Source organism: Bombyx mori, chromosome 17 (assembly GCF_030269925.1).
Source record: "Bombyx mori chromosome 17, ASM3026992v2".
In the NCBI taxonomy this organism is placed as follows: domain Eukaryota; kingdom Metazoa; phylum Arthropoda; class Insecta; order Lepidoptera; family Bombycidae; genus Bombyx; species Bombyx mori.
The window spans coordinates 13,092,525-13,107,033 of NC_085123.1; the positions used below are offsets into that span (position 1 = coordinate 13,092,525).

General features: G+C 35.2%; 1 protein-coding gene across 1 annotated transcript in view; it reads left to right on the forward strand.

Moving 5' to 3' along the window:
* The first annotated feature begins 6,299 nt into the window (after positions 1-6,299).
* The window catches only part of LOC101738458 (uncharacterized), a 72,665-nt gene continuing 64,455 nt past the window's right edge, over positions 6,300-14,509 (forward strand). Inside the window, exon 1 of the mRNA XM_004932510.4 lies at positions 6,300-6,544. Coding sequence (XP_004932567.1) covers positions 6,528-6,544 — 17 coding nt within the window. The 5' untranslated portion in view covers positions 6,300-6,527. The remainder of the gene's footprint in view (positions 6,545-14,509) is intronic.

A 14,509-nucleotide genomic window follows, 5' to 3' on the forward strand; every position in this document is an offset into this window, starting at 1 on the left:
GCACCGGACGTCTTATCCTTTAGGCCACGACGACTGTAATCAATTGGGATGAATTTAAAAGAAAGGAAATGATAAACAATTATTAAAATAACGTTATGATACATTTAAGCGTGAAGAAATACTAAATTAACAAAATATGTAAAACATTCACACAATTTCGCTCCTCGCGTTCCCACCAAGAATATTCAATTTTAGAATACTGTTTCAAAAACATTTTCTATAAACAATTTCTAATCAACAGTGTGACACAAGACGTATTTCTTAGAAGAATAAAAGTAAAAATTTCTCCTTTAAACTGATCGTGTGTGTCAAACGGTCTGAAGATAGGACGTTGTAGTGTTTATCCGCTCTTGACCGGTATGTTTAATAGCTGTATTTGCACAAACAAACACCCACGGATGTCGGTGAAAACGTATCTGCGTAAAAATCCGAGGTAGTTGAGTGTGTTTGTGGTATTATTACGCTCACAAAAAATTTATTATTTCGTGAATTAGATTCTTCTATATTGCTTGAAAAAAGAAGAAGCTAAATTACATTTTTTTGAATGCTTGAATGTATGTTATGAAAAATATCCGATTTGTAACATATTGTCTCAAAGCGGTCAGTTAGGTCTTTACTTTACAGATTTATGACCACTGCAAAATGGCATGATCGAATGTATATGATTGTTTTCATAAAATTGTCTGTCTTTGTTGCTCGCCGCCCTTTTTTATATCTTCTAGTAATCATTTTTCTGTACCTCAAACTTTAGCTATTGTACCTTTGAAGGCATCAGTTCCTATAGTAAAAATACTAATAATAAGTTTTATTTTTATTTTATTGCTTAGATGGGTGGGCGAGCTCACAGCCCTCCTGACGTTAAGTGGTTACTGGAGCGCATAGGACATCTACAACGTAAATGCGTCACCCACCTTGAGATATAAATTCTAAGGTCTCAAGTATAGTTACAACGGCTGCCCCACCCGCATTACTGCTTCACGGCAGAAATAGGCAGGGCGGTGGTACCTACCCGTGCGAACTCACAAGAGGTTCTACCACCAGTAAAGTAAGTAATATAGTTGTGTCTTAGAACATAATGTAAACAGTAATAAGAAAATTAACAGGCGGATCCGTGAAAATGATATAGTTTTGTATAAAACTGGGCACTAATCAGGCTTGTACACACAGTGGAATGTGAATCCGCGGTACGTTTTATAACACGAATCATGATTCTCTCTAATTATCTGTTGAGTAATAAATAACAGCATTGCAGCTAATTATATTCAGTCTGCTTGCAAATACAGACGCAGGATTATTAAATTTTATGCCTTTAAATTTATCTCTGATAAAATTGACATCAAACTGATGTTCATTGAATCGTGGTAAAATTCTATGTTATATCTTGTCTCTAAAATAATTGTTTTTTTTACAATAAAGTGGCTGTATTAACTCCGTACTCTTGCACTAATGCACACTCATTTTATTAATCGATTACATTCGATTGTTATTAGATTATTTATTTACAATAATTTTATTATTCGATTATCTATACTTCTATACTTTATTATTATTATTATTATTATAATATTATATATTATAAAGATTATAAAGAGGAAAGATTTGTTTGTTTGTTTGTTTCGAATAGGCTCCGAAACTACTGGACCGATTTGATAAATTCTTTTTCCATTAGAAGCCGACATTGTCCCTGATGAACATAGGCTACTTTTGTTTCATGTGTGTTTTAATGTTTCCGAAGCGAAGCGAGGGCGGGTCGCTAGTTATATTATAAAGCAGAAGAGTTTGTTTGTTTGAACGCGCTAATTTCAGGAACTACTAGTCCGATTTGAAAAATTATTTCAGTGTTAGACAGCCCATTTTTCGAGGAAGGCTATAGGCTACAGACTACATAACATCACGCTAAGACCAATACAAGCGGAGCACTAATAAAGAATGTTTCGAAATCGAGGTATTTTTCCCTTTTGAGAGCTTCCGCTGTGTGCGCTGCAGAAACGGTTAAAGTTTGTCTAAAATAATGTATGACATAATTTTTCCCCTTTAAAAGATCTAAGAAAAAAGTCCGCGACAGCATATTATGTCTATATGTTAAGGTTGGCTCACTATAACGTTTTTATGCTAACCAAATTTGTTCTAAAATAAAGCATTATTTGTGAATTATTCCACGCGAACGAAGTCGCGGGCAAAAGCTAGTTTCGTTATAAAATGTGAATTCGATTTATATTAAAGTAGCTCTAAAAATCCATCAACAAAGAATTACGAGTATACCTATGTTATTTCCTAAAATTATTTATTCATCTGTTTTTAAAATGATTAGAAATTGAAGTCAAACGGAATACGGATAACAAGATGCTATTATTAGTCTATACTAATATTATAAAGAGGAAAGATTTGTTTGTTTGTTTTGAATAGGCTCCGAAACTACTGAACCAATGTGAAAAATTCTTTCACTGTTTAGGAGCTACACTATTCCCGAGTGACATAGGCTATAATCTTTTTTGAAAAAATTAGAGATCTTTACTAAAATTCCAATAATGTAACCCAATGACATTAGTGTGTAGTAGACACATTGTGTAAAAATTTTACCTAAAATATTCTCTACATCGCGTGTCCAGCGAAAACTATTGATGATAGAGTAAAATAATGTACAACGACTTTGTAGAACTCATTATTAATTGCAAAAAGTGTCGCGACAGCAAATGTCTAACTCAGTAATTCTCAACCTTTTTTTATTGCGGCACATATTTAACGATTTCAAAATTTGGCGGCACACAAAAAAAAAAGAAAAATTATTTACTTACTCCAACACACTGCTTAAATAGTTTATCAAAAAATTTTAATATACGAAATAAACTAAAATATACTATAATTTTTTTTTGTGGATTTAATATATACATGTTTAAAATATTTTTCTTTTAAAATGATATAATTTAATAATATTAACATTATTATATATTCGCAAAACTTGGCGGCACACAAAAGTGCCGCGGAACAGTGGTTGAGAATCACTGGTCTAACTGTTGTAGTTATGCCGCAAAGAGTGTTCTTTTATTTAAAAAATAAAACAACGTCAAATATCGTTGAAATTTTTGTTAAAGACCCGAGCGGAGCCGGAGCGGGCCGCTAGTGTTTTATAAAAACAGGAAAAAGTGACTGAAAGTAAGAAGTGATTCATTTTAAATCACGCTTCGTCATTACCGCTCATATGTACCGTAATTTACTCACATGTGTTTGATAATTGTTTTCTTATTTTGGGTAATTATTAAAATTACGTGTAAACGATCTCTTTTGATAAAAACGTCGGTATGTTAGTTTCATTGTGAAGTATTAATTCGAGTAGGCAATTAATTCAAAACCAGAAGTGTTACTTCAAAGATAAACATGCGTTTAAATTTGCTTTTACCTGAATTTTTTGGTGAAGTTTGACAATTTGTTTCGTGATTTATTATTTTCGTGTTACCCTAGCTAACTGTCATTTTGTCTTTTTAAAAAGCAAATGAAATTATTTCTATTTGTTTTAGGTAAATCAACAGAGATCCTGTCATCAAACATTCTTAGCTACTCACTTAATTCTTAGTGAATATTTGTGACCTTAATCGTTCACGAAGCCCGCTATAGAAAGCAGAGTATTATATACAAGGGCGGATCCAGCTTTGGCGCCAGGAGGGGGTCACATAGTAAAATTTTCGATGCGCTCGTTCCCAAACGCTTGCCATCATACAAAGTTATTATATTATATTAAATTAATTAAATATTTAAGGTATGTAGTTACATAAAATCTGTATTGTGACAAAATATATAAATAAAATCATTATATTCAATTAGTGGTTCACCTAAGTCCTGGAACCAGCTCAGGGGGGGGGTCATGACCTCATGACCCCCCCCCCCTGGATCCGCCGTTGATTATATACACTTGACATTGGCGAATTCTAAAAGGAAACGCCATAAACCTAAGAGATAGATAGATAGAAATTATTTCGATTTTCGTTTAAACTTTTACAGTTTTAAGATAATTGCTATAAACACGAAATTGTACTCCGATTCCTGGGTGAAGAAATTCAATGTTTTTCGAAACCTGATAGTCACTGTCATCCTTACCTGGGGTCGGATATTTTCTGGGTCAGACCTCACATCAGGAAACTTAGCTTGAATCATAAATTCTATAAGTGTATCTAATCGTTTAATTAATTTCTCATATGATCATATGAAATCATTAATTTTACATAAGCTGTATAGTTTTAAAGTTATGAAATAGTTTAAAAATATTTAAACGTAGTAGTACTTAGCGGTAGAGAATAACTTAGCTGTACTCCTGGTATTACTAAAGTACATTACGTTAGTCTACATACAATGACAATAAAAAGATTTTCTTCATAAAAAAAAAACCAAAATTGTAATGTTTCAAAATATTGTTTTGTCTGAACCAGCATGAAATTAACTTTATGTAGGCGAAGGATGATCGATGTAATGTATGGAAACTAAGAGTGCAGATAGCATCGTGCACTTTCCCTCTTAAAATTAGGCATTGTAAGCGTACAAGATGTTAATGCACAAATAATAGTGTAAAACAAAAACGTTTCATCTTAATAACCATCATTATTATGCACGTACTCTTCTAATTTACTTTAATATCAACGGATAGATTGACGTACATAAATTCATGATTACACGTTCCACCTGTGAACAATTTTAGTGTTTCTTTTTTTTTAAATGAAATTTTAATGTAATGGATGCTAAGGTATTTTAGAGTGTGTTGTTATCTTAATGGTTTTATAAATTTTATTCGATTCAAGTAACGAATTATTTTTGGTTATTTTACTCATAGAAATTTCCAGATAATCTTAAACTATAATGGGCCGTCTGAATATCCATCAGTAGTGTTGTCAAACGTATTGAATGTCAGAGTTTTTAGTATCTGGTGGTAGGAACTCTTGTGAGTCCGCACGGGTAGGTACCACCGCCCCGCCTATTTCTGCCGTGAAGCAGTAATGCGTTTCGGTTTGAAGGACGGGGCAGCCGTTGTAACTATACTGAGACCTTAGAACTTATATCTCAAGGTGTGTGGCGCATTTACGTTGTAGATGTCTATGGGTTCCAGTGACCACTTAACACCAGGTGGGCTGTGAGCTCGTCCACACACCAAGGCAATAATAAAAAAAGAAAATATCTTGAATAATGATTTTTCGAATGAGAAATTTAATTAGGAGCAAAGAAGGATAAGCTATTGCTATTCAAAGGATATTCGTATGCAATTGTGACTTCATGTTATAAGAATTTAGGAATTAAATTCCTGTTGGATACATCACAACCATTAGAAATTTAGTGGGTCGCGCGCTTATGCCTTCTGCGTATGCTAATAAGAAAGCAATATTTTCCTCATTCGTTAACGTTATTATTAACTAGTTTTTTATTATTCTTTAGGCCGTATTCTATAATGTAGTTGAAAGAAATGCACTGAGCCATACCACGGATTCTCTTGGTGAGTCACCAAGTATGTTGCAAGGACTTGATAAATTAATATAAGTATTCTCACGCCATTAGAGCCCTCAGTCGCTGATACTGAACGCTGCCTTGTTAGGTGTGGTCGTCATATAAGCTCGCAGTGGTAGATACTACCAATCTGCCTATTTCTGCGGTGAAGCAGTAATGCGTTACCGTTTGAAGGGTACGGCAATTGTTGTACTAAAAATCTGACACTTAGAACTCATTTCTCGAGGTGGGTGGCGGCATTTACGTTGTGGATGTGTATTGGTACTGGTAACCATTTAACACCAAGTGGACAGTGAGATTTTATAGAAAATGTTAGGTTATTGTCACCCAACCTTTTTGGTTTCATAATTTATGCAAAGTAGAGGAGAGAACAGGTGTAAGTGAAGTTAGTGTAAGTTACCTCTTTGGTTTAATAACTAGTAAAACGATTTCGGATCCAAGTTCGATGACCGTTTCAAATCGGTGGGTTTTTGAAAAAAAAAAGGTGTTTCGGATCTGTGTCTTCTGGTCTCATGAATTTCCAGTACCCATAATAGAAGAAGCTCTAGCTTGGCGTCATTAAATGCTAATTTATTTACACACAGCATTAATAAATTAATTCGTTAGTAATATGATTCCGAAACCGCAATCCTTGATTATTAATGAGTCGGTAAATATGCAACTCAATTTGAGTTCGTCCACTGGGCGCTTTCTCTAAAACGACACGCGTAAGACGATCCACCGCTCCCCCCGCGCCATGTTGATTGGCAGGTGTCCGCGGGGGCCGCGTCCGCGATCTAGAGAATCACAGGAAAAGTATCGACGAAAATGCATCGGTGTGCAGGCCGATGCAACCTGTCAAGTCGCAAGTTCAAGAGCAGGCACGCGTCGCGGCCGCCAGCAGAATTGCCGCAGCCTTCGTGTCGAATGCACGCGAATATCGTACGCGGTCCTTCCGACGTTTTCGCGAATAACGAGTGTTTGAACATAATTTTTGAACGATTTGTTCTAGAGTGTTTCGATTATCTTTTTTTTTTTTTAATAATCAACCAGCCAGCGTTATAATGCGGGAATTAATGAGGTGAGTGTTTTGTAGTTTTGAAATAAAATTCGAATTCAATATTTTTATCCTTGACACGGAATAATTACCTTTGACCATTGTTGTGGGTTCGCAGTGCAGTTTACGTCCCGCGGTACTTAAATAAAGTACAATAGGTTTTGTAGAGCTTTGTTACTGCCGGTGAGGTGATATTCTGGAAGCGGACATTAAAAAATACAACAATTAAGCTTTTGTAAAATAATTAGGGAGATATAGGCAGAATATTTTGATTTTCGTTTAAATTTGATTTTGTATTTCATACGAAATACGAAATCTATCTATCTATCTATATATACAAAAATGAATTGCTGTTCGTTAGTCTCGCTAAAACTCGAGAACGGCCGGACCGATTTGGCTAATTTTGGTCTTGAATTATTTGTTGAAGTCCAGAGAAGGTTTAAAAGGTGAATAAATATGAAAATGCTCGTATATAAAATGTTGGATATAAAAACAAACAATTTTGTTTTTTCTTTGATTTGTCGGACGGATTCCTTTTGTTTTTTTTAAAGTTTATTTTATACAAAATCGATTGAGGCACTACGAAGCCGTGTCAGCTAGTACATAATAAATATGTCGTCAAAGTACTACATCTTTGTTAACCTATTTTCATTGTTTTTTTAATTTTTAAACGTCATCAACATACGAATTTTGAATTATGTGATAAATTGTCGCTGTTACCGCGAAAACAAAATTGCATTTATGATTGTCTTATATAATAATTGTTTTTACGAAGCGAAATCCAAGTAAGTATAATAACCGGCAAACTTCTTGAGCATTTGTTGACGTAGTGGGGGTAAGTTTGCGCATGGTACACTCACGTGCAAAAACATTACTTACTCTGCGTCATAATGCTATTAAATTATTAAAATCAACATATGTATTTATTTATATATTTATTAGAACATCAACAAAACATATAGGTTAATAATTGTAATAATTTAATCTTGGGTTAAAATAGATATTCCTTCTATTAAGTCAAAACTAGAGCTGTTGCCAGGTCTTGGTTCAGTTAAAGCGAAGCTGGTATTTGTAATTTTTTTTTCGTTATCATAATCTTGACCATCATCATCATCACTGTTTTCATCACCCGAGTCGCTATCATCGTGATGAGTCGACATAGGGCTCATCGGCGTAGTTTACAACTCGGTCGATTCGGTCTTCTTTTTTGTCTATAATTAATTATTTTTTGAAGATATTCGATTCGTAGTAATCGAATGTTACTTTTTTCATTTACTAGCTTCCGATTATTTTCTGTTCTTTTTTTCCATCTGAAGCCTAGCTCTTTCATAATTCGTCGTAAGCTTCGTTCCGAGCCATTAAAGTTTATATCTTCTTTAAATTCTTCGAAGCCTTTCTACGGTACGGAGTTTCGCTGCTTGTTATGTAGTTATTATGATTACATCTTTTTATTACAGATTGAACGAAACTATCCATTCCGGTAACTTTCTTCTTCCCTGATCTTTTCTTACCCGGAGTCCGAAACACGGCGAGCAAGCCAGAGCCTTTAGCTTCGTTAATAATGCACCTAACAGTACTCACTGATGTTTTTGTTGCTTCCGAAGTCTGTTTTAATTTTTCCATATCATTCTTCCCCTGTTTTATAATGAAGCAATATACGTCGTACACAAATTTTCTACCCTTTCTTTTAAGTACTACACCAGTTTGTCACGGCATAGTGTATGTTTTATAAAAAATCAACAAACACTCAACAAATAGCAATGGCAACAAAGTCCACAAGCAATTATAACAAATAACTTAACGATTAATAACGATAGACTTTCCACTGTACGCAAGCGTACTTTTGGGAGCAAGCGGAATGAGGGCGCGGTGCGGGACGCAAGGCTCGACTGATCTACCAATAACGCGCTCGATACGATTTCCCCTGCCGTCGCGCCTCACCCTCACCACCAAAGTGACCTAAAATTCGGTTCTGCGCAGTCAAGGTCATTTGCTCAAGAAGTTTGCCGATTACTATAAGTTCTCGTACAAATTTCCCCGTGCACAAAGCCGGTCGCCCCATGGCCACTCCGCATTACGAACAATGGAAGGCAAATGATTTGTCATCAAGATATAACATACGTGTGAAATGGGAAATTTAATAAATGGGACTCTTAGTGAATTTTGAAAGAAATTACCTTGCTAGTCTATACTAATACTATAAAGCTAAAGTGTTTGTTTGAACGCGCTAATCTCAGGAACTACTGGTTCGATTTGAAAATTTCTTTCAGTGTTAGATAGCCCATTTATTGAGGAAGGTTACAGGCTTTATAACATCACGCTAAGATAAGAGCACCAATAAATAATGTTTCAAAATCTGGGTTTAAACAGCTCCTTAGCATACTATAATTCAAAAATATTTTCTTTCTACGTAAATAAAGTGGTGGGTAAAATTTAGCATTATGTCAAAGTAACTATTCCACGCGAACGGAGTCGCGGGCAAAAGCTAGTATTAATATAATTTTCAAAGCATACATACATATGTAGGTTAAGAACCAATTTCTCGTTTGTTTCTCAATCGAATTTCTTTTTTTTTCCTATAAGAGTACCATACTTGATGATTTTAGGTGTTTCACTCACCGGTCACCGTTCTCGTCGATTCTGGGGCAGATGTCTGGGTTCGACATTCAACTTCTGAGTTGCCGGATCTTCTCAGTGAGTCGCGATTCAGATCCGATGGTCGATTCAGCGAAGCGCCGCTCTTGTTAGGGCTAGTGTTAGCAAATTGTGTCAGGCGTCCCATGAGCTTCGGCTATACATTTGCCTAAGCCAAAATAGCCCTTCGAGACTACAGGCAGTTGGTAGGCAATTAAATGAACCATTTTATGAAAGACATCTAATGTTATATTTTAAAGTACTATAAGCTGGTACTGAAATAACGTTTAACTGTTTATATCAAATCAACATATTTATAATGATATATGGAATACTTTAGAATGAATAAACAATAAAAGACTTAATTGCGTTTTCTATTATAAAATAAGAAAACAACATTTAAAGCCCATAATCTCTTTTAAAATTAATATTTTAAACAGTAATAATATAATATAAAAATCTGAACTTTCTTTTTACTGAATGACACTGAAGAAAAATCCTTTTTAAGAACTAAAGAGTTTTAAATAATAATGATTTTTCTTTACATGGGTACTTATTACCCCTTATTCCCTGGTTATCATCGTCATCATAATATTTGATTGCGTCACTTGTTCTTCGAGATCTTATCAATCGCAACCCTCAGGTCAGCTCTGAGAACTTAAGCGCATAACATAATTCCTATTATTTACGAAGCATTTTAAGCACCTAATGGAAAATCAGGAATTGAATAATGTAATTAAAACAGGTATATATGTTAAGTTGTAATTATTTTTTCGACAACATTAATTAGCTTAAATGGAGTTAGAATTTGGAATAGAATAAGAAAATCGTTAAATATTCGTGCAGATCAGACTTATTTTTAAGCTCTGAAAATTGAGCCCTTGCTTGCTCATCTGTCCTGGTGAAACTGGAAAAGCCCCCGGGCCACCAGTAATCCCTCAATCATAAAAATAGGATGTATGGTGTCGTGGGACACCGGATAGGAACGAAGTTCCTTATTATAAAAATATTAATTTTAAGTTCTATTCGAGGCATAAAGATAATAATTATTCGGGTATACATTTTTCAATAAGATTTTTTTATTGATAAAAAAATAAATAAACTACTTTACAAAGGTATCAACTTTATTTCATTCACAATGATTTATGAAAAATCTATATATATAAAAATGAATTGCTGTTCGTTAGTCACGCTAAAACTCGAGAACGGCTGAACCGATTTCGCTAATTTTGGTCTTGAATTATTTGTCGAAGTCCAGAGAAGGTTTAAAAGGTAGATAAATATGAAAATTCCCGGAATTAAATAAAGTTTAGGTCTTTTATTTATCGATTGAGGCACTACGAAGTCTGCCGGGTCAACTAGTATATTATTATAATAAAAATACCCTCCGCATCGTCCCATAAGGAACTTCGTTCCAAAAGTAATAATTAAAAACTGGATGTGTGTAAATCTAGACCATAAGAGGTGGAAATGCATTGCGCGGCCAAAATTAAAGAAATGCTCTGCTATAATTACTAAAGTTAAAAAAAAAACAAATCAGAAGTATTTTCTCAAAACCTTAATCGATATACTTGCGTCCCTCCATGTCACGTATTTGTTCGATCGATTGATTGTTTGTTTGGCGTGATTGGTTTGTAACATGAGTGTTTGGAAACTGGAGAGAGATCAGCCTGTAAACATGTTAGTGAGGGAGTTAGAGCTAATTAGTACCAATAAAATTCGGAACCAACGAATCACCCACTTTTGTCAATAACCAGCGATGTCTCGGTTCAATGTGGCTTCGAACCTAGATCTCGAATAGGACGGTAGCATGCAATTACTGGAGTCTATTGACCCTGGTAACTTAACGCGCACGCCATTCTTCTAAACTAATAGGAACCTAACGAATTCTTCTGCGTGTACATCATTAGCGCAACCACGACCACTCTGACAAAAGCGCCCGATTAAGAAGAAGAACTGTTTAATATTTGATACGCACCTCTGTATATCTCATATCTCATAACAACGTTAAAAAAGTTTGACCGACTCGTGGTGCAATTCAATTCCCACATCGGGCAAACATTCGCTTAATGAACAGGTTTGCTTACTCTTTGTCTGAGCGTTTATTATCTATGTAAATATTTTAACATAAAATATTATTATAGAAAAGTAAAACCTTTATTATTTAAAACTCTTTAGTTTTTAAAAATAATTTATCTTCGGTGTCACGAAATCTTTCACTCAGTAAAAATAACGTTCAGTTTTATATAGTTTATATAGTTTAATAAAAGCATGTTGCGGATAATAACATGTACTTTTAGGTTAGGAATATAGTGTTCTTTTTTTTTATAATAAAGGTATTTATAAATTAATTTTCAACAGTAACATATTTTATTAATTAAATAAGTTTAATAATACTGTTTACTGTTCAATTTTTAACATTCATTTTAAAAGATATTAAGGACTTCAAATGTTGTTTTCTTATTATACATATAACAGAAAACGCAATTAAGCCTTTTATTGTTTATTCATTCTGAATTACTCCAAATAATATAAGTAAAAGTATTTATGTAATCTGACGAAGCATGTTGCGGATAATAACATGTATTTTTAGGTTTATTTTTGGAGTTTACTCCTTTAGAATCGATTTACATATATAGGCCCGGGGTATGAAAATTATGGGGACCAAAATCGTACTAGCATGTCACACGAAATGCGTTATGCGCCTGATTGGCTCCTGATTGCGTGATGCGTGCGCGCGCCAATCAAAATCGTACTAGCATGTCACACGAAATGCGTTATGCGCCTGATTGGCTCCTGATTGCGTGATGCGTGCGCGCGCCAATCAAAATCGTACTAGCATGTCACACGAAATGCGTTATGCGCCTGATTGGCTCCTGATTGCGTGATGCGTGCGCGCGCCAATCAGGAGCCAACGCGCGGCCGCGTTATCGCAGGTGACGCCGGGCTGCTGCGCCGGCAGTCCGCCACAAAGCCTCGTACTGATCGCGCGTTTCTCTCATTATTGTATTTTCATATATTTGTTAGTCGTTTGTTTTGTGTCTCGTTAATTTGTTAATAATCTGTAGTGTATCGTGTTGTCGTAATATAGAACTATTTCTCGTATTGTTTCGTTTAATTTTTTATATCCAGTAAACTCCAGTCGTGCGTCGGAGCGGACACACACACTTTTTTTATTAAAATATTATTAAATCTTTCTATTTTAAAAAAATTAAAATAATTAGTAAAAGCTAGTTTATCACTCTGTGGCACCCATAACGCAAGGAAGCCTAAATTGGGGCCGGATGTTATTAATACAATTATTAAAAAAATTGCAGTTTACAAACACGCAGTCTTATTTTACGGAAGTGGAATTAGAATTTGGTTCACTCATAAATTTCAACTCTATGAATAATGTCTCTAAATTAACAGAATTCTTCACACATGTCTAAAAGCGGCTAGAGACTTTGATCGAGCCGTGCGTCACGATTGTAACGCTGTTTGTTCGTCTGATTGTTTGTGTAGTGCGACCGCGTGTGTGTGGCCAAGGGTTTCCGCGAAATCTGGATACGAGTCGTGTCTTACTGCGGAAACAGTATAGGGTTGGCAGGTTCTAGTTGAATTTTACACAATTTACGGTACATTAGCAAAAAAAAGTTAATTAAGTAACTGCTTTCATAGATCGCATCAATCTATAGTTTTTACAGGATACTCTAACTAGGCTACCCTACTCCTAACCTACCTCCCTAACACCTAAGAATCCTTGCAACGAAAAAGATCGGACGATACCCCTGGGAGTGGGACTGTTCCCAGAGGATCCCGTTATCCGCCACCTACGGACGCGCTCGGTGGAAGTCCAGCAAAACTCCCCCATAGACGGAGCCCCCGGCCACGCAGAGTGCGCGCCGGGGGGCCCGCCCAGGTCCCAACTATTTTTTCTTAAGCTTAGTCCTTAAATTCGTTTGCTAATAAAATGTCGCGAACCTCAAACTATTTGTATCGTCTGTATTTTGTTACACTAAATATTTGCTACAGAAACCCGATTGACATTCCATCTCAGAGTTCCTTTGGATTTAGTTAATGACTCTTTGAATTATGTAGATCAAAAGATGTTAATACCATAATTTTATATTATTAATACGACAATAATTTTAAGTTTTTATTTATTTATTGCTTATGGTGTTAAGTGGATACTGGAGCCCATAGACATCTACAACGTAAATGCGCCACCCACCTTGAGATATAAGTTCTAAGGTCTCAAGTATAATTACAACGGCTGCCCCATCCTTCAAACCGAAAAGCATTACTGTTTCACGGCACAAATAGGTAGGGTGGTGGTACCTAGCCGTGCAGACTCACAAGAGGCCCTACCACCAGTAATAATGTTTATCTGCCAACCTTAGAATATTATTTCACATCATTAGTCGCACATGTCCGTCATTACTATTGCGAGAATTAGGATGTAACAACCTCCTTTTAGTGTTTCTTTTTTTTTACCTAAGCGAGGTCATTGACATTATACACATCTATATTGGCACAAGTATTAGGGAATATCATAGGAATAGCTTCACCGATTTGGCAATCTCTTTTCGTCGTTGCGTTGCGTAATTGTCGGAGCAGAGTTTGATGAAGTTATGAAAGAATTTTGGAAATAATCCACGAGAAAAGTCAGTGTTTTTTGTTTGGGTAAACTCTTTTAAATTTAAAATTTTTGATACTGAGAATCATTACGCAAAATAAAGCCGAGCTTGATGATACTGCTGTCAGCAGCAAACTATCTGATCAATTAGTTGTTAATAAAAATCAGAGTCATTAAACTTTATACTCCGTATGATAATACCAAACGTTGTATGAGAGATCGTAAAATAAACAAGTTAGCTTGTATTACGGACCAATTAAAGTGTGTATTAAAAATTAATTGAATATTGGTGATATGGTATTTTTTGCTCGCTAACCATTCAATCAAATGCAAATAGCAATCGTAATGTAGTTTAAGTTGTTAGTGAATACTCAAAAAGCTTTTCATTCGTATAAATGACATTTCGTTTCATTAAAATTTAAGGGTCCTATCTAACTAAATCTTGTCCTACCAGTAATCATGTAAATCTACAAATTTTGTTCGCCGTAAAAGTGTTTTTTTTAATTAGCTGATACGGACAGACGATATTGCTTCTTTTCGACTGTTAGGCGAATATTGGACTCCATAGACACCACCAGCGTGATTTCTGCTGCTCACGTCGAGGTATCAGAATGAACTCTCATTTGGCACAATTCCTATCCTGGCCCTAAGCTGGAATGCACGAGTAAAAACAAGGAGAATGGTGACTATACCTGTGGAATTACGCGTCCAACTTTCAGTAGTTAAGATCGCTAAAA